General features: G+C 34.6%; 4 protein-coding genes across 7 annotated transcripts; 1 reads left to right on the top strand and 3 right to left on the bottom strand.

The window, feature by feature from the left end:
* Positions 1-421: 421 nt before the first annotated feature.
* On the bottom strand, positions 422-4,282 carry LOC108994798. Its single transcript, XM_035694074.1, has 5 exons — positions 4,119-4,282; positions 2,429-2,503; positions 1,742-1,965; positions 1,441-1,510; positions 422-809 (listed from the first exon to the last, which is right to left on the bottom strand). The coding sequence occupies exons 2-5, from the start codon at positions 2,472-2,474 to the stop codon at positions 613-615; spliced, it is 537 nt and encodes a 178-aa protein (XP_035549967.1). The 5' UTR covers positions 2,475-2,503; positions 4,119-4,282; the 3' UTR covers positions 422-612.
* A 968-nt stretch (positions 4,283-5,250) lies between these two features.
* Positions 5,251-8,558, bottom strand: LOC108992362 (farnesyl pyrophosphate synthase 1-like). 3 transcript variants are annotated; one of them, XM_018966920.2, is made up of 9 exons: positions 8,336-8,558; positions 7,490-7,514; positions 7,243-7,391; positions 6,982-7,080; positions 6,759-6,875; positions 6,559-6,644; positions 6,403-6,460; positions 5,784-5,870; positions 5,251-5,525 (listed from the first exon to the last, which is right to left on the bottom strand). In XM_018966920.2, the coding sequence occupies exons 1-9, from the start codon at positions 8,444-8,446 to the stop codon at positions 5,406-5,408; spliced, it is 852 nt and encodes a 283-aa protein (XP_018822465.1). In that variant the 5' UTR covers positions 8,447-8,558; the 3' UTR covers positions 5,251-5,405. The 3 variants fall into 3 exon arrangements, with proteins under 3 accessions (XP_018822465.1, XP_018822455.1, XP_018822472.1); XM_018966910.2 differs by having other exon boundaries at positions 6,559-6,656; positions 8,336-8,555; XM_018966927.2 differs by having other exon boundaries at positions 6,559-6,656; positions 7,243-7,358; positions 8,336-8,554.
* A 1,204-nt stretch (positions 8,559-9,762) lies between these two features.
* Positions 9,763-12,476, bottom strand: LOC108994791 (E3 ubiquitin-protein ligase At4g11680-like). Of its 2 annotated transcripts, XM_035694073.1 has the most exons (4): positions 11,839-12,476; positions 11,115-11,535; positions 10,311-10,692; positions 9,763-10,165 (listed from the first exon to the last, which is right to left on the bottom strand). In XM_035694073.1, exons 1-4 carry the CDS (start codon positions 11,894-11,896, stop codon positions 10,019-10,021), a joined length of 1,008 nt encoding a protein of 335 aa, XP_035549966.1. In that variant the 5' UTR covers positions 11,897-12,476; the 3' UTR covers positions 9,763-10,018. The 2 variants fall into 2 exon arrangements, with proteins under 2 accessions (XP_035549966.1, XP_018825698.1); XM_018970153.2 differs by having other exon boundaries at positions 11,115-12,476.
* A 7,062-nt stretch (positions 12,477-19,538) lies between these two features.
* Positions 19,539-24,079, top strand: LOC108994782 (protein CWC15 homolog). Its single transcript, XM_018970122.2, has 8 exons — positions 19,539-19,943; positions 20,922-21,077; positions 21,940-22,046; positions 22,208-22,249; positions 22,333-22,420; positions 23,037-23,130; positions 23,504-23,604; positions 23,693-24,079. The coding sequence occupies exons 2-8, from the start codon at positions 20,947-20,949 to the stop codon at positions 23,814-23,816; spliced, it is 687 nt and encodes a 228-aa protein (XP_018825667.1). The 5' UTR covers positions 19,539-19,943; positions 20,922-20,946; the 3' UTR covers positions 23,817-24,079.
* The last annotated feature ends 230 nt before the right edge of the window (positions 24,080-24,309 follow it).

The following is a 24,309-nucleotide window of genomic DNA, read 5'->3' as shown; positions in this document are numbered from 1 at the left end:
GGAAGTTTAGTAGAGGGGGAGCTATTCCCAACCCCCCAAAAAAAATCCCGTAACCATTGAGATGGAATTGTTCAAGTACTCTACGAGGAATCGGAATCTATATTACTACTACTACTACTAAGATGTGGCCACAGATAAACTCCTATACAAATTAAAGAGAAAAACTGCACCAATGACACCTGAAATATATCCACCAGTTTCTAGTTCTAACACAGTCAATACGCACCTACAACAACTGAGTTGGGTTTGGACAGTGAGTTGAGGTAAAATAAGTTGAAATAAAAATTAAAAATTAAATAAAATGTTTGTAGAATATTATTTATTATTATTATTATTTTGAGATTTGAAAAAATTGAATTGTTTACTCTATTTTGTATAAAAATTTTAAAAAAATTATAATGATTAGATAAGATGAGATGAATTCAGATTAACTTTGAATCGGCCTTAATCTCATATTTTCTAATATCCAGAATTGGCATGCTATACTCAAGGCATCTACTTTATAGGAAACACTTTTTTTTTTTTGTTAAGTTACTTTATAGGAAACTCGATACAGAAAGAATGCTGGACGAAAATACTCCCCAAAACTAATTAGGACTTCCAAACCTTTCCTCATCTTCTTCTTTCATCCCGATAAGCCCCCTCACTTTCCTTATCCTTTAAAAAGCCTAGAAAAGCAAGAAATCCAAAAAAGAAGAACCCACCCGACCAATTGCCTCCGCCTCCGCCACCTCCACCACCACCATCACCATCATCACGAGGTGGGAATCCGGACCCGCCGTCATCAAGTTGAGGTGACTTTTCCTTGCCTGAAATCACAGTTAACCATTATTCACAAGTGAAATCTTTATGTAACCACCCTATACCACACACTCATTTAAGAGTAATACGCAAAGCAAAAAGTACAAAGCTCTGACTAATGGATTGGCAGCAGACACTGAATGCCAAGGACAGTCCAAATTACAAACAAGGTGAACTGAACAGATCAAAGGGGCAGTTACACTAGAGGGCTGAGAAATGAGCCCCGAAAAGAACCAAAGTTGCATTATGGCAAACAAAAAAGCAGAGAAATGAGACATCTTTGGAAGTGGGACTGAATGAGTGGTGAAAAACAATCAATGATTCAGGGCATGAGAAATGATTTGTACAAGTTCTAAATAGACAAACCTCATGTAGAACTTCATAAAAATATGGACCCTACCTTTAAAAAGTGTAAAAGAAACTATTCTTTTTTAGTGAGACCTAATTTTTTACAAAGAGCTAGCACGGAACTTGTCTATTTGGAACTTGTATCTAGCATTATTCTTCAGGGCATTGCTGGATCCCAGCAGCTCACACCTAACTATGACCTAAGGCAGGTGGCTTGATGTCTTGATAGCAACACTTTCACAACATTAGTAGTAGTTTAGCCGGTTGTTCATACTTTAAAAAAGCTATTACCAGGAATGTGAGTAATTGTTGGGGCCTCCCGTGTAACAGTTTGAGTTTGCTCTGCACCACATCTTGCATTCTGTACAAAAAACCAAAGATGACGGTTGAAGAAAAAAGGGGGAAAAGAGAGCATATGATCAAACCTTAAAATCCTACTCTCAATTTTGCACGTGACCATGGTAGGACTCTTGATATCAAAGGAGTCAAGTCCCTCACAGCATGAGACAAGAAAAGCATACATGACAAGCAATGACCTTTTTTTCTCTCTTAACAAGGACAAGCAATAGGAGATATGAAAGAAAAAACCTACCAACACAGAATAACATCTAACAGAAGCAGACTGTGTTCGAGAAGAATGCATGAGAGGTTTTCTTTTATCAATAGGCAAAATTTGGGCACCAATCTCCAACGGTCTAGTTCTAGCAATTTCAGGTGATCGCATTTTCCCATTGAGCTGTTCAAATGAAATGAAAACCTTCACGAGATTAGATCGAGTAAGCCGAGTATGCCTGCTGCATTGACCCTCTCTTTTCCCTGTATAAAAAAACAGAACAGTGGAGTCGCATTATAAATAATCAGAATCTAAAGTTCTCTGGAAAAATAAGCAATTAAATAAAATTCCACAGAATGCGAACCAGAACTTAATATAGATGGAAAAGGAGAAGATATTTCTTCAAAATATAACAATAAGACAATAAATCTATCTCCCTGAACAAAAGGAATGATGGTAAAAACCTAAAGTAGGATGATAAACCCCCTCCCCCCGGGGGGTCATCTGTGTACCCACACCATTATGTGCACAATGTATTCAGGCATTTTACACAATTTTGGTATCAATCCAACTGAAGAAAAATTCATCCTCCCCGCTCATTTTATTGTATGTATAATCAAACTGAGGTGAAAAAGAAGTCTACTATCCAGTTTCAAAGTAAAACAAACACGTACTATATCACCGTACTTTTCTGCCAAAGTAGAGGAACAAAGTCATCATATTTACCTGGTACAAATTGATATGAGGAGGCAACAATATTTGCAGTCAACATCAGCAACTTGATTTGTGTGGAGCAACAACCTGAAATATTAGTGTTTGCATTAGAGCAAAATGCATCTGATGAAAAAACTGAAATAAAACTTGTTAAGTAAATGAAGATTGAACACTGACGCAATCAAAAGCTGTAAAAGAAAACAAACATAAATTGAAAAACCGGCTACTCTTTAGGTGGCATCCAAAATCAGTTTATCCAAAACATAGTAGACTTTTGTTCCACAATGTTATATTCCTTAAAATTGTTTGTGATATGAAAAATATATAATTTCTATAAATCTCAAATATAAGAGTCTTGTAAATAAAAAATACTGTCACAATAAAACCTAAGTCCTGTCACAATAAAACCTCAAATTGGAAATCCATTTAGAACTAATCATATTTTAGATCAGAGTGAGTTGGGTAAGACCTGCAATTCTTTTGGAGAAAAGGAGTAGTTCATGAAAGTTCTTTAGTCCCCAAAACAAAAGGTTAAAAATAACTTAAAACTTAGCCAAGGGTCTTTGTTCCTAGTTGAAAATAGAAAAAAAATGTATCAAACACGTCTTGAAAGCGCCTTTAAATTCCCAACTTAAAATACTCATGAAAAGCAAAATAAGAAACAAAGTTCAACCCCAAAGCACCATGTAGGGCTGAGCCCAACTGAGTCAGAGTATGTATGCAGGAAATCCAACTCCGGTCCGAATCCGACTTACATAGGCTCCACTCCGAGTGCGTAGTCTGATTTGGGCAAAATCTCATTCCAACCAATTGCATATAGAAATCAATACAAAGTTTCTTTGACTTTAAGTTTTTAATTTTATAGGTTAAGGTATACCACACAAATGGGTGGCAAAAATCTCTTATCATCGATCTGCTTCAGCATAGAAATAAAAAACCCACAAGAGCTTCAAAAAATTCCAGACTTGTTCTATAAATTATTCAAAACAAGTTAGAACTTAGAATTAAACCCAAAAGCAGCTATAGATTTTGAGGCAGAAATCTACAATTTACATCAGAAAATTTACAAAGCAATATTTCAAAGAACTCATCCACAAGTTTTCCTCGTCATTAGCAAGCCCATATCAAAAAACTCATCCACAAGAAATCAATCTCAGGGGACAGGGGAGATTACCGTGGATTGACTCAAATTGGAACCGACGGGGACGCCTAAGATATTGAAAAAATACCGAGAGGAAAAAAAGAACCGACGGCGAGGGGCAGTTCTAGGTGCTGCGAACGCGTAGAGGGACGACCGGGATGAGAGAGAGAGAGAGAGAGAGAGAGAGAGAGAGAGAGAGAGAGTTGAGACTGAGACTGAGTGAGGCGGTCGCCTTGGGGTTCATTCTCTAAGTTTCAAATAGATATACAGAACATAATTAACAAAGCTTGCCATTGCCCCATTGCTCTAATACGAAAAGAAAATTCCGTCCTTTGCGAGATTCTTATCTTCACGAATCATGGCATTGAAAAATCAAATTAAAATCTATCAGAACACTAAACAGAAATCTAGATCAGTGAACTCAGGTAATAAAGTTCTAATACGAAACTAAAGCTTTAAAAAACAAAAGCGTTTGCTTATACTGCGTTTGTTTGAGGAGAAAAACCACGGAAAATAGGACGATTTTACGTAGAACTGTGAATTCATCGAAAATGAGCTCACCTCAAGAAATCGAACGCTCGGACTATAGCAATTTGAAGGTGGGTTATCCTCTTGGTGCCGGAACGATTGGGAAAAGAGAAAAGAAGACAGATGAAACTAGAAGTAGTGTTTGGATTCGCGTTGAATTTATGGCAGCCAAACAGGGATGCTTACGAGGGATGCAAGTACAAGCGGAGGAGAAGAGAGTAATAAGTTGGACTGGGCTACGCTGTGGATTAGGCCTTGATCTGACCGGGCCGGCTCATCTGCTTACGAGGGAAGGCTTTTGCTACAATTTTTCACCCATATTTATTAGGGTTATTAAATCGTATTTTCAAGTAATATTCATGGCAGGTCTTATCAAGTTATAAACATTTAATTATATAAATCAATCCAAACTCAATTTATTAAGTTAAACGTATCAAATTTTTAAACTATAACCCAACCTATTTTAAATCATATCGTGTCACTCATTTTGATCCATTTAATAATTAATTTAGAAATATGTTAACACGACACGACTCATTTAAACTCGTTTGTTTTATATAAATTAGTTGAACTAAATCACATAACTCATTTGACTTGATTAATGTAATTTTACATAAAAATTAAAATTTATATTTATTATAAGCACAATATCTTAAAAAATATATATCAATATTTTTCAAATTTTAACATATAATAAAACTAATATTACAAACTATATAATAAAAAATATGAGCATAAGTTTAAAATTACAATCCCAACAATAAAAACATAAGGATACTGAGAAATTCCAATATTACAACTTAACAATAATAAAATTTTAATTTTGAAATAAATTCTAAACGGATCAAAATGGAATTGATTTCGTGTTAAGCAGGTTGACCCGTTTATAAATCGTGTCTTAATGGATCACTCCGTTAACATAAAACTCAAATCCACTAATTTTATGTCATTAGATTCACTGATCATGTCACTTAATACCACCCCTATATTTAACTTCAGGTGAGGAAGGAGAAAGTCAGCCTAAATTTGTTCAATCAAGACCTCATAATTCATAACTAAATTTTTTGATTTGATTTGATTTGATTTGATTTTTTTTTTTTTTTTGAGTTTTGTTACACATAAGTTGGTATTAATAGATTATTTATAGGGAGACTCATTATAATTTTAAAAAAAATCAATACACAAATAATCAATACACTGAGGCTAGAGTAGCCCAATATTGTATTGTATTGTATTGTATTGAATATTAGCCCCCCCGGGGCCGGGGGTGTTTGGATTATATAATCAATGCCAAGATTTCTGAAAGGAAATATGAATTTGTCACTCGTGTCCTTTTGTCAATAATGATTTTAACGCAGCTTGTACTGCTTTACTTGGATGAGCTTCAATGGATTTTACAAGCTTTCCGTAATTCTCATTCTCGTACTCCGCAGCCACACCCTGCAATATCATAACTAGTTTTTAAATTTAAAATAATAATAATAATTCAAGAAGAAAACCGGCAAATGAATATTGAATGAAATGATATGATCAGTACTGATTGAGTCATATATATATATATGCATTTTCTGACAAGACATGCATCATGCTGGGAAAAGAAAGAAAAACTTGGCTATTATAATTTGCTGTTGAAACAGCAGCTGTAACGCTTCAGCAATCAAATGAAAGTATGGATTCCTTTTTGCAACAAACAATTACCTGTACTTGAAAATAAAATCCCATTTCGACCAGAATGTTCTTCACATTAATATGATTTTCTCCAGATAAGATCAATGCACAAGCAACCTGGATGATACATATTGTATAAAGAATATTATTGAAGGATCTTATAAGTACTAGATTCACTAAATTTGGCATAAATAAGCACTTCTTAGAAAGAAGCACATGCAAAGTACTGAAAATTATGAGGGGAGGGGGGTTATATGACAGGTCCAATAGACACTGGTCTTTCTGATCTCTAATGGGTTACATACATACATACATAGGTATAGTCTTCTTATATATAGACATAAGAGAGACATATATAGAAGACAAAAGAGAGAGAGGAATCAGGAATGGGTCTTTCTCTACAAGGGTTTCATCTCATACAAAGCTGGTATTTGGATGCTTTCATGGGGGTGGGGTGTTTGGAGAGAATATCATGGAGCTAGCACCACTGTCAACAGATTTACTTCAAAGAATCACCACCAGTTGCGAGTCCCTTTGAATATTGGGATATATTTAATGAAATGGGCTCCATACAAAGATAAAATATATATTAATAAGACTAAGAAACGTACGAGAGATAGGAACGTCATAAAATGAGAAAAGTACTCACTGAAAGGTAGTGTGAATAATAAGTGGTTTTGTAGTACTGAACAATGCGTAGGTGGTGGCTGCATGCATGACAACACAAATATCCAGCTAAATTTTAGAAACATAAAATGATTGCAAGTTAAATTGTATATATATATATATATAAATTCTTACTTACAGAGGCATTGTCGACAACCTAGATAGATCTTTCTCTCCTACAAGCGTACTACTGGTAATTAATTCTGTCATTTTCCCTGACGCAGTCTGGAATTCCATCTGTACGCATGTAAATAATCATGTCTTTGGTTTAAAAGAACAGAACACTCACTGCTACGTACTTGTGCTGCTTTACAATATATGGAATATTGATAATCCAACCTCATTAAATAAATCGAGCAGATCCACGTAATAAGGCTTTTCTCTAAAATGTTTTTTGAGAATTCTTGTGATGTGGTTGTGGAGAATTGAGCCATCATTTACAGCAATCATACCGACCTAAGATTATTAATATAATTTACATAAGTTGGGAAAAAACATCAACACGCCTTTTATAGCTAGTAAGAAGGAAATGTATTCACTCTTTACTAAAAGTTCACATGACCTTGGGTTGCTTAAACCAACTGGGTTGACCACGGCGCTTCTCAGCATCTTCTGGGATATTGTCTGTGATATCGTCAAGAACACGAAAATATGCTTGAAGCTGCAAGCCTCATTGTTAAGATGGGAAAATTTTTAATTTGCTGGAAAAAAAGAAGTGAAATAAAGTGGTATATATGCATGGGTAATTGCCATGGGTGGATTAAATCAGGATCAGCTAGCCAAATTAAAGAGCAAAGAGGTAGGTTGTAGTAGTCATATATACCCATTCAATGCACCATCCTAGTGCACACGCGAGAAAAAACTCATCATCAGTTAGTTCCTTTCCTTCTTTCAACAATTTGTAGCTGTCAATGACACACAGTCCTCGGTTCAGCTTTCCTGCCAATAGTCCAATCCAACTATTTTCATTTTCTTTACATTGGAGGGCAATAAGTAGCTAGCATTAGCACGAAGATTTCATGAGAATAAAGTAGACAATTTCTTAAATATCATATCTGCAGTCTGCACACCTCTTGGTACGTTGTGGTCCATCATCTGCAAAGAGCGGGTGGCATAGACACGATTTAAGTAACTAGACTTTAAACCAGGGATAATATTCTGTTCATACCTTATTAATTAATTTATCGTTTTTCAAGCATGACAAAGACGGAAATGCATGGCCCCCAGGGCTCAAAAACAATCAGCAAAACTTCTTCCCTCCTCCCATATTTGGCGTGAATACGACGTTTAAGATGGAGGATAATAGTTGTGATGTGCTCAGGTTTGCAGTTAATGCATCGACTTTGAATAAATTGTTAAGGAATAATCTCACATTATTTATGAATATGGTATTAAATATGTTTATAAGGAGTGAACGATTATTTTTTATAAAACCGATTTCATGATATGAGTTAAGCTCATGAATTTTTTTATGATATCAAAGTCTACTATAGGACGACAAGATAAATGGGGACTATACTATTTATTCTGTTACAAGGATTAGAAAAAATACTGATTTGTACACAAGAAATTGTCTGTCGACAAAGTCTTGAACATGTTTATAAAAAATTAATAATTTTCTCTTATAAAATAGATTTTATGAGATAAATTAGATCTATAAATTTCTTCCTAAATTACAGGATTAAATAAGCTTTAAGGCTATTAAATAAGTTCGGGTTTGTACTCTCTCTTTTCTTGATCGAGCTCATGATCATACAATTATCTGCCGGTTCGACTTCTATTTCGGAATTTAAATGGAAACAAATTGTAGTTTTCTTGATATATATATATATATACACATATATATATACACACGAAAGAGAATGTGTACAGGGGTGTGCGCGCGATACTTGGAGAGAGAGAGAGAGAGAGAGTACCCGTTCGACCCACTGGCGAGAATCTTCGGTGAAATCGAACGCCGGGTCATGGAGGATCTCAGACTTCAACACAGAGTACACGTCCAAGAATCTCGACCTCAAATCGGCCATGGTTTCTTATTTCTGGAGGAACTGACGCAGAGAGAGAGATAGAGGTGGCGGGAGAGATGGAGGACGGGGGAGTATTTAAATGAGTAAGGGAGTAGTGATTGGGGCGGCGTCGTTTTGTATAATTGGTTGGGCTGGTTTAATTAAATAAATAAAAAATGTAAGAGGGTCAGCGGCTCTTGTGTTAAAGGAGCCGCCGCCTCCACCGCCACCGCCTCCGCCTACTACTACCACTACTAGACTTATAGTTGGTAACCTTTTTTTTTTCCTCAATAGTTGGTAACTTACTTCAAAGAAAGCCGATCGAGTGTAATCAATCGCCGCTAATAAAATAAATAAATAATATATTATTAGGTAGTAGCTTTCACATAATTCATAAACCGTAACCTAAAAGGCAATGAATGCTGGAGGGATTGAAAATATTATTTTTAAAATAAGGTAAGATGAGATGATTTGTAAATAATAAAGAAATAATTTATAAATAATAATAAAATAGTTTGATTTGATATGCTTTATGAAATTTTAGGAAATGAAAGATAAAAAATTAAAAAGAAATTATTAGAATATTATTTTTATTTTAAGATTCTAAAAAATTGAATTATTTTTTATATTTTATTTAAAAATTTAAGAAATTTTTAATGATTAAATAAAAAATTTAAAAATTTAAAAATTTAAAATATTTATATTTAAAATATTTAAATATTAACATAAAATGAGATGATTAAAAAGACTTATTATCCAAGTCAAGTCTAAATAAATTGTGGCGATCTGAGCTATTGCTATAATAATAATAATTAGCACCACCCTACACTAGTCTACTGCCGGAGGCTGAGCCCGAGCCTAAACCTGAGCTACTGCTACTACAAAACTTGGTGTTGTGGGGAAGATGAAAGTCAAACAAAAATAGCCCCATTGGCCTTTTATTTAATTTAGAAGTGAAAGGTTGTCCAGAATGCATTTCTCTTCACTGTTTCAACTTAACTAACTAATGTACTGACAACTTCCAAATCTTGTCTGGGATGGATGGAGGGAGGAAGCCACTGAATCCCTCTTCCTCTCGTTCCAAAATGGCGTGTTAGATCTATAATAGATCATGACATGTTATCTATTTTTCCTTTTTTTTTTAAATCAATCTTAGCAATTCAGTCTTGAAGAAGGGTGTAAGATGCAAAATGAGTGATTGTTTGAGTGGCTACAAAGATAACTTTACTAGGTTGGTGGTGATAGTATATATAAAAAGGATATCGATATCTTTGATGAAATTTTAAAAAATTACATACATGATACATTTTGTAAGATACACTGCTATACTCAGAAACTGAGAAGACTACAACACTTTATATGTATTGTATACTCAAACACGGTTGATTTCTTTTTCAGTGGTTACTGGTGACCTCCACTGTACAAGCAATACTCACTCAAGTAACCACGATAATCCATTTATTTCACACCACAGTGAGAAAAAGAAAAATGAAATATATATATATATATATATATATATATGTATGTGTGTGTGTGTAGTAAAAATAGAAAATGACAGATTGAACTTCTGCCTGTGGGTGATGATGTTGCTTTCTACCTCTCTAGTTCTTGTTTACAAAGAGGACAACAAGATATAATTTGGAGCCATTGATCTACACATTTGAGGTGGAACACATGGGAACATGGCAACTGCCTCAATTCTTCCTTGTCCTTGTACTTGGCTAGGCAAATGCAACATTCCTGTCATTCCCACCACAAATACAAAGAAAAAACAACAATCTATTAGCTCACCAATATATTCTTTTTGACTTAGAATCTACTAAATTTGATGTCTTAGGAAAGATATTAGCTTTTATCTGTAAGAGTAAGTTGAAATGAGACTTACTGGATCTTCATTTGCAAGGTCGGGATTACAGTGAGTATTAGTGCAAGGCTCTAACTTGGTGTCGACTTCTTTGTACCTCCAACTGGGAAGCTGAGAAATTTGATCATCGGATGCTCCTCTATCAGTTGACCCCGTGTTCATGTTGTATCCGACGAGGCTGCTAATCAGTGGCACGCAACAACATAGCAGCAAAAATAGCAGGAATGGAAATGAGTAGCATATTGCATTCCATGCCAGTAGGGAGATGCAGAGCACGTGAAGTTTTGGGGCTCGATGAAAGGACCCAAATCGAGAGTCGAATACCCAAACGTTACCCATCACAAACCATATTGCAAAGAATAATTCTAGTGAAGTTCGGCATTTGTTCATTAGATGTGAGATCCTGTATCCATTGCAGCAATCAATTAAAAGGTTTCGAAAAGCTCAAGTTGTCAAAAACTCTCGATGCAGGTAATTCATGAGTTTTTATCTTGTTTTCCATCATTTAAATATAGTGACCACCAACCATTATCAAATTGATTTGAAATTATTTGTTATATCTTGAGACTTTTAATCATATCACCAATGATTCATCACTACTAAGTTGTTTGCCTCAATAATTCCACCCGAAGAACAAAATCAAAGACTTATCTTCAATAACAGTTGCATGATGTTTTATAACTAGCTCACAAATCTTTGTAATGATCCCAATAGACGAGTTGTCACTATTAGTACAGTGCATGGAAACCGATGATTTTGTTTAAGAGAAAAATATAAATGAATCATAGAAGGTGAATGGGAGAACTGTATGTAAAGCTAGCATACCTGGATTCTTCACTGCCCCTCTGCTGTTCCACATCAGAAAGGCCGAAACCATCTCCATGAGTGAGATGATGCCGGTAGCGACCGTAGAGTAGTAGCAGACTAAGAACACAACCAATATTATAACCAACAATCCATATTCTCATTGGCCAAACAGGCTTCTCCTTCTTGGAAATGGCTATAGTAAATGTTGTGATGCTTATTTGAACCACCAAAGCTACAAACTCCATCAACATCCAAGTGCTTGAATTGAAAGGATTAGAGCCAAGATCAGATCTTGATCCATTTTGATAGTGGAATACTCTTCTTAAGAAAGAGAACCACCTTGCTCTAGAGATCCTCATCGCCATCCTTCCTAAAGACGAAGAAGGTAGAGCACGAGTAGGCCTGTGTCGGTTGCCCACAACCATACGATCTTCTCCTGCTGGAGGATTTGATGAAAATGAAATCTCACTTCCTGAATTGCACAAGGAGTACGGTGGAAAGAAGTGCCTGGTATTCATTTTGAATGATTTTTGTTGGACTAAAAACCAAACTCCAAACTCTTCCAAATAATAAACTACCGTTATCCCTCTGCCCACTATATCATCGCAAACAATCCAAATATATAGAATACCAGCGAAAGGAAACTTCAAAATCACAAAGATAATATTGTTGAATCATGAAAAAATGGCTTTCGGCTAATTTGTAGTGTAACGCAATTCATAAGATTTCATAATAAAAATACCATCTGGGTGGGGCGGCCCATGAGAACTGTTTTGAGGACCTTTCATCTCTGCGCACATAAAGCTCTGGGGTGAGCTTGTCAGCAGCAGTATGCCAAAACCCCCAATCCAGAAGCCAACTCTAGTGAATTCCAAACCCCAGAAAGCCCACGGCTTGATATAATGAAAATCAAGCACCAACCATGGATGGGTTTCTTTAATTAAGCCCCTCAGACTAATGAACTCTTCTAGGTCTCCGAACACCACAAAAGCTTGTAACTTTTAAGCACCTAAGATTCTAGACCCAAAAGCACACCAGAAAGCACCTCTCTTGGCACTAGATTTCAGAAGCTGTAATGGGTACTTACGTATAGACCTCAATATGAACATGATCCAAGGGATTTTCAACTGTATATAGAAGGAGCAGAGCAAGATGGGTGTAAAGCATATGTCAGGAAGGTGAAGTTGGGTGTCTCAGATGGTGACCAAGACTTCACCCGCAAAAGCTTTGCTTCGAGTTCAAGGGAATCAGAGGGTTTGGAGGGAAGCTAACCGTTGGCCTAACTTCCCTCTGGCTATTGTTTATTAAGCAAGCAAAGCTGAGAGAGCAACCGGTTCTTCGACTGCAAAACTCTCTCTCTCTCTCTCTCTCTCTCTCTCCTCCCTGATTGAATATTGAAATGAAAGCGAAGATATTTCAATGTATTAGAGTTTGATTAATTTCACTTAGAAGTTGGAACTTTAATTGGACAAGACTAAAGAGATTATCTGATGAATTACGTCTACTTTTTGTCAAGTATTAGAATATAAAGGATTAGATTTGAATTGAGGCGGGTACGGTGGCTTTAAGATTTGATGGTGGGCGGTTGGCTAACGTTTCCAATCCAACTAGAACTGCCCATTTGTAATTTTTTACCGAGTAGGAGCATTGCATGGCCCTCTTTATGCCATCTTGCATGTTGATTTTGGTCAAAGCTCATCAATCAGGTAGGATAGACGACTTGATACCTCGTAGAACTTCTATGATAGAAATAAGCCATGTGTTAACAATGGTCGACACATTCTAAGCAGCCTTCTAAAATATATTTCAAGATAGCTTATGGGATCTTCTAAGTTATGAGTATGTCATCATCAATTCCTTAATTAACAAGTTTTGATGTTCAAATTAGTCCTTATTGTTATTATTATTATTTTTTATATAATGAATGGAGAGTTTCAAACCGAAAATTTTCATTTAGAAAATCGGATTATATACTTTCAGTCCATTCAAACTCTTGGTATGATTATTATTATTATTTAGATCGGATAACTATGACTTTAATCTTATATTGACTGGAGAAAGGTCAAGCGGCATTTCCAAAAAAAAAAAAAAAAAAACAAGGACACATTTTAAATCGTTTTGTGAAGAATTATTTAGAAGGAAAGATAGGAAAAAGATCATTGATGTTGAGCCTTATTTTCAATCAAAATTACACTATGTTTGCAGCTAACCATGACCACCACAACTGATGATTTGGAAATAGAGTTGGTGAAGACAAGTTATCAACAAAAAATTCTGATTTAAAGTTGTTACCAAAAATACTACATCTGCTAACAACTCATTACCAAAATTTATTAAATTCCGGGAACTAACCTTCTTAATACATGTATTTTTACGACACAGACACATTCAACAAATGCTGCCTGCCGGTAAGTGGTAACTGTTGGGAAGGCGTTGGGGAGATGTAGTGCTTTATTTTTTTTATAAAAAAATGGTAAGTTATTGAATAAAAAGAACAGCTCAATATATATATATATATATATATATATATATATAATTTTATTCAAAAATTTTTATATCACACACCATCTACTTGATATAATTTAATTCGACAAATAGATTTTAGTGTCGTGGATGACTAAAAAAACTTAACCATCTTTAAAAGAGTAACTTGTTGATGTTGAGACTCATCAAGTCTTGTTTTGCTACGTAACATTGGATTTTGTTATTCATCATCTTTATATTACACACTATATATGTTTTAAATTTTTTTTTTGTTTTATTTCCTACTAAATTAATTGAGTTCTTATACTTATCATCTCTACACCACATACTTGTTAAAGAAAAAAAAAATAAAAAGATAATAAATAAATCATATATTGTGTATGGTATAAAGATGATGAGTAAACTTTTTCTTCCTAATTTCATGGGTAACCCAATAAGAGCATTGACAATAGTCATAATTTGCATAATATCATATAACTTTTCCGGAAATTTTTTTTTGTCACAAAAAGTACAAGATATCGCCACAATTATGATCTACGATTCAGTTTATAATGGTTGGAAAAGACTAATTCAGTGTTTTCAAAACATCGCTGCAACTGACTAATTAGTTTTGAAAACTCAATTGTGGCGATTATAAAATTGCCGTAAATGTATATTCCCAACGATTTTTGAATCGCTGTAATTGAGTTTTCGGTTTTGAATATCCAAATGTAGCGATTGATAAATCGCTACTTTTGAACCATTTCCAACAATTTAAGATCACCACAATTTCATATTCAAAATAAAAAATTCAACTATGGCGATTTCAAAATGGCTGGAAATGTATATTTTCCAGCGATTTCTGATTATGGTCGCAATTACTTATTTCCAACGGGCATGTTTCGCCGAGAAAAATTATTTGATGCGATATAATATCGCCACAAATAATACGTTTATGCCAAAAGAATTATTTTCGGCGAATTTTACTTGCCGGAAAATGTGTTTCAGAAAATAAAATAAAAAAAATATACTAAACAAATAATATACATCCAAATTATATGCTCTTGCTCAAATAAACAATTACACAAGTGGGAAGCACAACACCTGACTTACAAATAATTTGGTTTATTTGTAAATACACTAAGTAGAAAAGATTAAAAAGAGAAGATCTTCTCAATATTAAAAAGAGTAAAAATAAGTATCAATATTCAATAAGCCTATATTTATTTTCTTAGCTAACTCCTTTAAACTTAATGCATATCACTTACCATAATATTTCCTGTTTTTCATGTATACTTTTTTAACATGACAGCAACCAATGACTCCATGGACATGAATACGAATGTATGAATGTATGTTCTTCCCAACTCACACCTAAAAAGGTCATTATGATCCAAAGAAGGCATGCGGTACCTCTTTTTTTTTAATCGGTACAGTAGTACCTCTTCAACTGAAAAAAGAATGAAAATCGAATAAAATGTCACAATTTATCAAATGAGTCTCACAATCTCACAACCCATAAAACAAAATTTAATAGATAAATAGAAAAAAAAAAAGAAGAAGAATAAGTAATAGTAGCAAGAAATCCACCAATATAAAGAAAATTTCACAGCCAAATGAAATGAAGATACTCAGTTTAAAGTAGACTCCCAAGTTCTTCTTGTTATCCAATACCCACTAACATTCACATAAAGCTAAAAAGTTCACATATTTGCCACTGGGCCTTTCAGAAGTTAAAAGAACTATAAACCTATCAACTATAAGAGAAAAGAAGAAACAATACCACCTAATACTTATGGAGAGCCCTAGATAGAGAAAAGGAAGACAGATCAGTTGCTCTAACATTGCCTCATCAAAACAATACCACCTTATATTGCAGATCTTTTTCTTTTGCTCCATATTTGAACCTTCTTCCTTGACCTCTAGTCTTGCTTAAATAATTCATTTTCAATAATCCTGAAACAAAATAAACAATAACAGCCTTAGTCTTCAGCTTTGATATCAGTAAATAAACTCCTAGATAAAAGTGAGCCAATTCCTGAAGCTTCAATTAGAAATTTTAAACTAATTTTTCAATAACAATGTTACTAGGTCAGATTTTGGGGGAAAATTCTTTCTCTTGCTTCCTCATGGGAAAGTACACTTCATATAAGTTACCATTGCAAGCATGTCATATAATATGAATGAATGCATGCATACAGCCATATCCATGTAATTCATCAAAATCTAATATATTCCCCTAAACTGAGAATGCATTATGCAAAGAGTTAAAACAAAGAACATGCAAATTAGTTTGCTTTCCTGATTGAAAGTCAATCTATAGAAATTTAAGAAAGAACAAGAAAACAGATTTGCAACTATCTGCAAATGTGTCATGCGATACTTATAGGTTCTAGCTCTATCTATCAGGAAAAATGGTACGGCAGGCAAACAAGAAAAGTGTTCAGCAATTTTAATGAAGCAGCAATTACTGTGTTCAGCTTCATAAGTGTTCAGCAAGATTATCTACTTAACTACTTGCAGGAACCAAGATTATCTATTCCAGAATCTACTTGCAGGAACCAAGAAAAGTATTCAGCAACAATAAGGAACAAAATCTACTTGCAGGAACCAAGATTATCTATTCTTGCAAACAACACCATTAACTAATGATTGTTCTTTAAACAAGCCATAAAGGAGCTGGTTTCATTCAAGTATGATTTACTAATTGAAGTTGTATGGCTTCTAACCAAAAGAGGCAGAGAGAAGGAAAAAAAAAGTTATAGCAGAGGATTATGTGATTGAAACACATTTACTTTGCATCCATATTCCACATGAATCTTAAACTACCTAAAAGGTAAGCTAATCACCTTAAATTCCTCACAACAGAAGGTGAGGAGCCATATTCATGGTCTTCATATTCCATAGTTTAATTCATTGTTCAAGTAATCTGAGAATAAGATTTGGATCTTTATAGCAGAGGACTGGGTTATAAAGTTTTAGTTTTTGTTGTGTTGAGATGGTGAATTTAGCTTATTGAATTACTAAGTTTGGTTCATTGCAGAGTGCAGTGTTGTCTCTGCAAATTACCATAAATCCCTTCATTCCAAACTATTTATAACAATCTGAGAAAACTTTTTTCCATTTTTCAAATTATATATAACTCTTCATACATTAATTAGTACTACTTTATACTTGAATATTATATATAAAACAACATACTCTCTTTCTCTGTTTCTCAATCTCTGGTTTGTTCTACCCAAAAGATGACAATCTGGCCGTACTCTAATAAAAATCATTCACACGCAGGGTTTAATAGCTATTTGAAAAGATAAAAAGATTAGGAAAACCATATTGCAAAAGAAAGTATATAAAAGGATTTAAACCTAAAATTCCAACCAAGATTCAGTGCACTAGCAAATACCAAATCTACAAAATGCGATTCTGAGCAACTGGACATTGAACAAGAAGCAGTAGCTGGGCATGCGGCCGAAAATAGAGAGATTTTAATTTTGGAAAGATGATTAATTTCAGCCCCAAAGAAAAATGGTAGCTAACATCCTATTAAGATTTTAATGGATACATACATATGATGAGTACGGCAGCTTATATCATTTCTTTCATGTAAATAAACAGATTCAGTACATGTATTCCAGCTTCGTGGCTGCTAAACTACTCGTGCAAAATCTACTCTAGCTTGCTATTGACAAAAATTTCATATTTGAATAAATGATCATAAGGCATATCATACTTTATTTTGCATAACATGATATATTATAATTTTCTTTTTCATGGGCTACAGTTGAGCAAGCAGAAGCCTGAACTTAGCAGGCTAAGTTATAAAACCTTGTGCAACATTGGATTCAGCATAAATAGATGTGGGTATTCAAATCATGTCAAGATCCAAATATTCTTGATTCTATTGGGTGCCTAAAAGAGAAATTATTCATGACATGGGAAACATTCTTAACAGACAACAGTTAGAAACAGACAACATTCTTAACATATAAATATATAATTTGGAAGAAATGGTTTTCGTTAGTTTTTGTAAGTGTAGAAACTTTTATTAATTTGTTCTTAACATTCTTAACAGACAACAGTTAGAAACAGTTTAATTTATTCATATTAAGTTAATAAATATTTACAAGAAATATGGAAATATGTATTTTATATTTTGTTTAAAATCTGATCAAAATAAATATATAATGTGTTAATTTTAAAATTAGAAATTACAGTAATAAGTGTTAAATAATTTCATCATATAATATAATATAATATAATATAAACTCTCATCCTTTACAATTAAAGAAGAATTTTAAGCAAACTATACTATATTATAAATTATAAATCTACCTCAAATAGTGTTATTAATTTCAGGTTAGTTATTAAACTATTAAAGTTATCTGGACATGAAAAAAATATTTACGTTTCAAAATTATACATCTTAACAAATCATTAAATAAAAATTATTATTAAAAGAAAAAAATAATATATAACTAACTACAGATTTAAAATTTAGATCAATATTTACAGAACTCAAAATTAAACTAAACAAAATGTTGGACAACATTAAAATTTAATTTTTGAAGATTTTTTTATTAGAATTTTATGAACAGTTGAAATCAATTAAGAAGAAAAAAAATAAAAGACTATACCTAATTGTTAAGCCGAAACTCATTTATTGGGCATGTGTCTCCTACAAGTGCTTTTTATCGGAGTCATATGGGAACGTGCCACATAAGGGGTTCATGAAAAACCCAAGTCTTTGCGCTACAGGAGATCCCGTCTCTCTCTCCTTCACGAAATCCCTAACCCGAAATCACCTCTCTCTCCCCCTACAATTTCTGGGCTTCACCCCCATAACTGAGTCAAACAACGAATCTATGCAAATGCTTCGTAGTTCTGTTATGGTTATTTCCCTATTCATTGTTTTGTAAATGTACAAAGGTAAAATCAAATAATTTTTTTTTCATAGCCGTTATCGATGGACCTAGAGGAGGTTATAGAGCTCTTTGATTTTTAATGATTCGGCCTCCAAATTTTCAAGAAACAACTTCCAAATATATAGAAATTTGTCAAACTTCAAAGTAAATACAGATTATCAAATTCAAGAAAACCTGCAAAAACCAGAGATTTCTCACATCCACAAGTGGGAGACCAAAAGCAAAAGAAATGAAATGAGAGAAATATCTAGTTTGCCTCTGTTCATTAGTAGAAAAATCTATTTTTGTCTCTGTTCATTGCTAATGCATAGGAACCCCTAAGTTCAATCTTAGCGCTATTTGGTTGCTAAGAAAACCTAGGAAATGAATACAAAATCGTGATTTTTCTCTCAAAGTTTTATAGGAATACCGAATATTAATAACATTCGAGAGTCTGAAATAATAAATATAAGTGTATAGAAATATTTTGATGAGAAATTAAAATAAAATATACAAAATCAACGGGGAATCAATGGTGGAAGTAAGAGACCAACATCGTATCAATGGTTAACGATAGAACTATTTCAGATGGGGAGAGAGAGAGAGGTGATTTGGGATTAAAAATTTTGTGAAGGAGAGAGAAGAAGAGGGATGAAAGGAGAGAGAGAGGGGGGGTTATGCCTTGCAGCATCGACCCCTTACGTGGGTGGCACGTTCTCATTTGTATATGATTAAAAGCACTTGTAAGAAACACCAACTATAAGGGTGAGTTTAGATTCCAAACTCATCTCAACTTATCATTATAATTTTTTAAAATTTTAATATAAAAAATAATAAATAATTCAACTTTTTTTAATTTTAAAATAATAATAATATTAAAAAATAATATTTTATCATCTCAACTCAACTTAATTCAACTCACTTTAATATCCGAATACACTCATTCTCTTTTAGCATTATCTATTTCTTACATCTGAAGTCCAAAAAATTAAAATTTAAGCTCAACCCTCTCTCCCCAATTTTACACGAAAAGCCCAGCTCATGATCCAACACCCCCCGCCCCCAATTTCCACACGACACCGTTTAACCACCAAACCCTAAAAACTCTCTCTCCCCCTCTCCTTCCGATAAACTCTTACCATTTTCTCAAGAATCTCTCTCTCCTAACAACCCGTCTTCCATCTCTCTCTCTCTCTCTCTCTCCGTTAGTGAACAGCCTCTTCTCCTAGCGTCGCCGGTTCGCCGAGGTTCCACTAACAAAAGCTGCCACGCTCTTCCTCTGTCGGTGTATCTCCGTCTCAGAAACCCTCTGTTCCGCCTCCATCTCATTTTTTCTCTCGCTGTCACTCAGTCTCAATCTCTTCTCCCTTTTCTCTGTTCCATCAGCTTTCCACCAAGAGCAACCGTAAGCTTCCAGAAAATCACACAAAACAGCGTGTGATTTCAACAGAGACGACGAAAACGACAGCCATTGGGTCTGAGTGTAAGGATCTTTGAGATCTCCCTACTCTCTGTTTCTGTAATCATCTGAGAAATTTCTTATTTTCTTGTTCTCGTGTACTTGTACATCGGTATGATTTTTTTTCTTAACTTGTAGAAATTCCAACATCTCACAGACTTGTGTTTGGGTTTGGTTTGTGTTTGGGTTTTTTTAGTCATACCCACCCTCTGTTGGTTGCCGTCAGATCGTGTATATGGGTATGATTTTTTTTTGTGAATCTTTAGAAACTTAAAACAGATTGTGTTTAGCTTTCGTTTCGTTTTGTACAAATCCTATTGTTCATTTCTGTAGTGGCTGAAGAAATTTTTTTCTCTTCGTAAGATCTACACGTATTAGATTTTTTTTGGATTTGGTTTCCTTTCGTGTATATGGGTATGATTTATTTAGTGAATTTGTAGAAATCTCAAGGGATTGTGTTTGGATCTGCCTTGCTTTCGTCTATATGGGTATCATTTTTTTTGCTGAACTTGCACAAACTCAAACGGAATCTGTGTCAGTTTGATTTTGGTCTCATGCATATGCGTATGTTGAAGTTAATTATTCTGCAAGAATTAAGACATCCTGCAATCAGAGAGAGGAAAAAAAAGCATACCCAGGAGATGCCGAGATTGAGAAGAAGGAGAATCAATTAGAAGCCCATCGAAATGTTTGTGTGGAAAAGTGAGGAGTAGAAAATGAAGAGACGAAGAAGATGAAGGAAACGGTTTCTGGAAAGTTAAAATCAAATAAGTACAAAACAGATAGAACCATAGAAATGTAGAAAGACCAAAAAGTTAGTCTGTAGAAAAATAACCAAAACGGAATTTCATCATAAAACCAGGGGCAAAGCAGGAAAAAAATAATGGACGAAAATTCACTGTTCACCCTGGATTTGTACTTATTTAATAGAGGTAGATATGAAAATTTTGGATGGATTTCTTTGTATCTTTGAGCATAATACCTGGTCTTGTGATTTGATAGATATACGTGAGAGAATTGCGAGGAGATGACGACTGCGGCCCGACCCACTTGGGCGCCTGCAAAAGGCGGTAACGAGCAAGGTGGTACTCGAATATTTGGTCCATCCCAGAAGTACTCATCGAGGGACCTTGCAGCCCATACAACATTAAAACCCAGGTGGGCTTCTCTCGAATTGTGTGCTTTTGTGCTAGATACCTCTATCTTGGGGAGTTTATGTCTGTAACGTGAGTATACTTTCTATTTAGTGTGCTTGAGCATGTCTTCAATTTGGATGGTCCTATTTTTAATGGTTCCTGTGATTCTAGATTCCCTTTCCCTCTCCCTCTCTTGGGGGTAGTTTTGTGTTTGTTGGCACTAGAATTTTACTTCGTATTCAGGAAATCTGGCTCCTTTAATCATTGAATGGCGACTCAATGTGGATTTTAAACTCCTAACGCGAATTCAAAGTCGTGATAGAAAGAATTATTAGCTGTAAAAAGATCTTAAAGGGAAGAATATGGTTAGCCGAGGAAATTCAGGAACTGTTGTATAACTTCAAAAAAGGGACAGGAACCGGGTCTGAAGTGCCTTTTCTTTTACCTTTTAATTTTTGTTTCTCTTATTTTCTTTGGGATTGTGGATGGTTCAAGATTTTAAGTTCTTACATTTGTATTTGAGGGTGATATGTTTATAATTATTACCTGCTCATCCATCTGCATTTCAAAGGTCTTGTTTCTGTATATTCAGTACATATGGAGTTATATTCTGGAATGAGAAATGATGTGTACAAGCCCCAAATAGACAAGGCCCCTGCAACCCCTTTGTAAAAAAGGGGACCCCACCTCAAAAAGTGTAAAAAAACCTATTAGTATTTAGTAGGACCTACTTTTTTACAAAGGGCTTGCGTGGGGCTTGTACCTAGCATTACTCGGAATGGAATACCATTCTTTGTCTATGTTCTTGGTCCAATCCTGCAGTTTCTTTTAATTCATGCGTGCAAGTGCATATTTTTTAATGCCGCTGTTGTATGCACCTCCAGAAAGGAAGGGCAAGATACCCAGGATGAATTGCAGAAGAGAAACCTCCGTGATGAGCTTGAAGACCGTGAGCGTAGGCATTTCTCATCAAAGGATAAGTCCTACATTGGTAAGAAAGGAAAAGGGGAGAAAAAGAATATCTTCCAACTTTTTGTTATCCTGCAATTTCTTATTGTGAATGTATTGAATTTACCTCACTCACGAATTGCATCAGGAATGTACTTGCTAGCATTTTGCCTTTCAATTTAATTGAATTGTATGTTGTTGTAGATGAGAGGGATCGCAGGAGAGGAAGCCATCTCCTATTGGAAGGTGAATTTACTGGCTCACCTGATGTGTCCATCAATTTATTGTGTCTAATATAATTACATGGTCTTTTAACAATGAAATTACAGGGAGTAAGAGGGACACTGAAGATCGTATTGCTCCACGTAGCGTAGATGCAGATGATTCTGATGTGGAAGTAAAAAGTGACGATGAGAGGTTATTACACTTGACAGATACATCTCATTCACATGTGCAACAGAGATAATAGTCTACTTCTGATCACTATGTTACTTTCTTCCATTAAGTTTAAATGTTCTAAGAAGGAATGCTTACTATGTGATATCTAAATGATGGGCCTCTTGAATTGAATAAAATATTCCAACTTATGAAGTGCTTCAGCAGGGAAAAGCAATTTTATTGTTGCTGGTTCTCAGCTTCTGCTGGGGTTCTAGTTTTGGTTTCTAGGAACTCCAGTGGCAATACCTCTTAACTTCCCAATGGTTGCCTCTGTGCTGTCTGTTTGTATTTTTATTTTTTACCTTGTCCTTGAGCATTTGCAAGTACAATTTCTTCCTGGTCAGTGCTTTTTGGGGATGGGGGAGCTTGGTTGCTATTTTCTTCAAATCAGTTCTAATATGTATAGTTTACAGGCAAATTTTGGAGTTTTTTTTTTTTTTTTTTCTAAGAATTTTGGGCACATTTTTTTTTTTCCAAACAATATTATTTTCTTTTCTCTTTGGCAAAAGAGAAGAAAATGAAAAAAAGTTTTAGCATCTGGAATGGCATACCCTGGATTCCACTATTTCTTAATACATATTATCTGCTGTGCTAGTGATGAAAGTGACGATGATGAAGATGATGAAGCGGCTTTGATACTTGAGCTTGAGCAAATAAGGAAGGAAAGAGCAGAGGAGAAACTACGGAAGGTGTGTAACATTTGCTACTTTATTTAGGGGGTTCTGTAGTCTATCTATACTTATATAAGCTGGGATAGGTTTGAACACTACTTATTGGAGGACTTGGCTGTATAAAATTTGGTTGTGAGACTTGTAAAAAAAAAAATTTGGTTGTGAGGATGTTATTTGATTGCTGGCCAAAACAAAGGGAATGATATTTACTGTTTTCTGGGTCACGTTTTCAAACTCTTAAACATATCACCGAGAGCATGTGAATTTTTTTTTGTTTGAAATTGTATGTCTATGCCCCAAAGCGGAATTATTCCATTATCTGCAAACTCATCACCTCTACGTATCAGTGACTTTTGCTACGGTAGCATTACAATGCTTTGTGCATCTGTAGGAGCGACAAGAGCGGGAGGAAGAGCTTAAAGTCAAGGAAGCAGAGTTGCTCCGAGGAAACCCACTGCTCAATAACCCAACATCTTTTAACGTGAAAAGAAGGTCAGTCTACTCTCCACTGCTCAATAATTTTTAGTTGTCACTCGAATCCTGTGGTAATGCAATGTTTTGCGTTCATTCATTGGCTTAGATGGGATGACGATGTGGTGTTTAAGAATCAGGCTCGTGGTGAAACCAAAGCTCCTAAGCGCTTCATTAATGACACCATCAGGAATGACTTCCACAGAAAATTCCTGCAGAAGTACATGAAATAGTTTATTATTTAAATCTCGAGCCTAGAAGCCGAAGTAAAATCTTCGAAAGAAACCTCTGACGTGCAATGATTATATGTGTATTAGAATGTAGTAAATAGCTATGCTGGACATGGATGTGGTTTTCATCAGGATTCAGAACTGAATTATGGAATTTAATCTCTATCCTGACTAGAGTTTGATCTTTTTGATTTGTGTGATATATAAACGACCTTTGTAAGTGATTTGCCTTTGAATTAAGTTCTCTCCGACATCCATTTTAAACATACATTAAGAAACGTACTACACCTATCTGCTCAAAAAGAGTTAATGTTATTATTTTGAGACAAGAAACGAAACGTACCAATCTGTTCAGAGATTGCATTAGTTAATTTTTCTAGCTAGGCAAAAAGTAAGCACACAACCGGTAGAGCATTAGTTAATTCTTCCAAGCCACCATTCAGGAGAAGTGTTTACTCCCGAAACCAAAGTACAGGAACGACAAGTAGTTCAACCA

The sequence above is a fragment of the Juglans regia genome, chromosome 9 (assembly GCF_001411555.2).
Source record: "Juglans regia cultivar Chandler chromosome 9, Walnut 2.0, whole genome shotgun sequence".
Taxonomy (NCBI): Eukaryota; Viridiplantae; Streptophyta; class Magnoliopsida; order Fagales; family Juglandaceae; genus Juglans; species Juglans regia.
This window is presented reverse-complemented; position numbering and strand designations above follow the sequence as displayed.

Excerpts from the sequence above, each read along its gene's own strand:
- LOC108994798 (XM_035694074.1), bottom strand. The coding sequence starts at position 2,474 with ATGTTGACTGCAAATATTGTTGCCTCCTCATATCAATTTGTACCAG. Across the intron at positions 1,511-1,741 it reads TTAGATGTTATTCTGTGTTG|AATGCAAGATGTGGTGCAGA; the intron begins GTAGGTTTTTTC and ends TTTTTTGTACAG. Across the intron at positions 810-1,440 it reads AACAATTACTCACATTCCTG|GCAAGGAAAAGTCACCTCAA; the intron begins GTAATAGCTTTT and ends CTGTGATTTCAG.
- LOC108992362 (XM_018966910.2), bottom strand. The coding sequence starts at position 8,446 with ATGGCCGATTTGAGGTCGAGATTCTTGGACGTGTACTCTGTGTTGAAG. Across the intron at positions 7,392-7,489 it reads GGACCACAACGTACCAAGAG|AAAATGAAAATAGTTGGATT; the intron begins GTGTGCAGACTG and ends TCCAATGTAAAG. Across the intron at positions 5,871-6,402 it reads ATTATTCACACTACCTTTCA|GTTGCTTGTGCATTGATCTT; the intron begins GTGAGTACTTTT and ends TGTATCATCCAG.
- LOC108994791 (XM_018970153.2), bottom strand. The coding sequence starts at position 11,614 with ATGAATACCAGGCACTTCTTTCCACCGTACTCCTTGTGCAATTCAGGA. Across the intron at positions 10,693-11,114 it reads AGGGGCAGTGAAGAATCCAG|GATCTCACATCTAATGAACA; the intron begins GTATGCTAGCTT and ends CAATGGATACAG. Across the intron at positions 10,166-10,310 it reads ACCTTGCAAATGAAGATCCA|GAATGTTGCATTTGCCTAGC; the intron begins GTAAGTCTCATT and ends TGGGAATGACAG.
- LOC108994782 (XM_018970122.2), top strand. The coding sequence starts at position 20,947 with ATGACGACTGCGGCCCGACCCACTTGGGCGCCTGCAAAAGGCGGTAAC. Across the intron at positions 21,078-21,939 it reads CATACAACATTAAAACCCAG|AAAGGAAGGGCAAGATACCC; the intron begins GTGGGCTTCTCT and ends ATGCACCTCCAG. Across the intron at positions 23,131-23,503 it reads CAGAGGAGAAACTACGGAAG|GAGCGACAAGAGCGGGAGGA; the intron begins GTGTGTAACATT and ends GTGCATCTGTAG.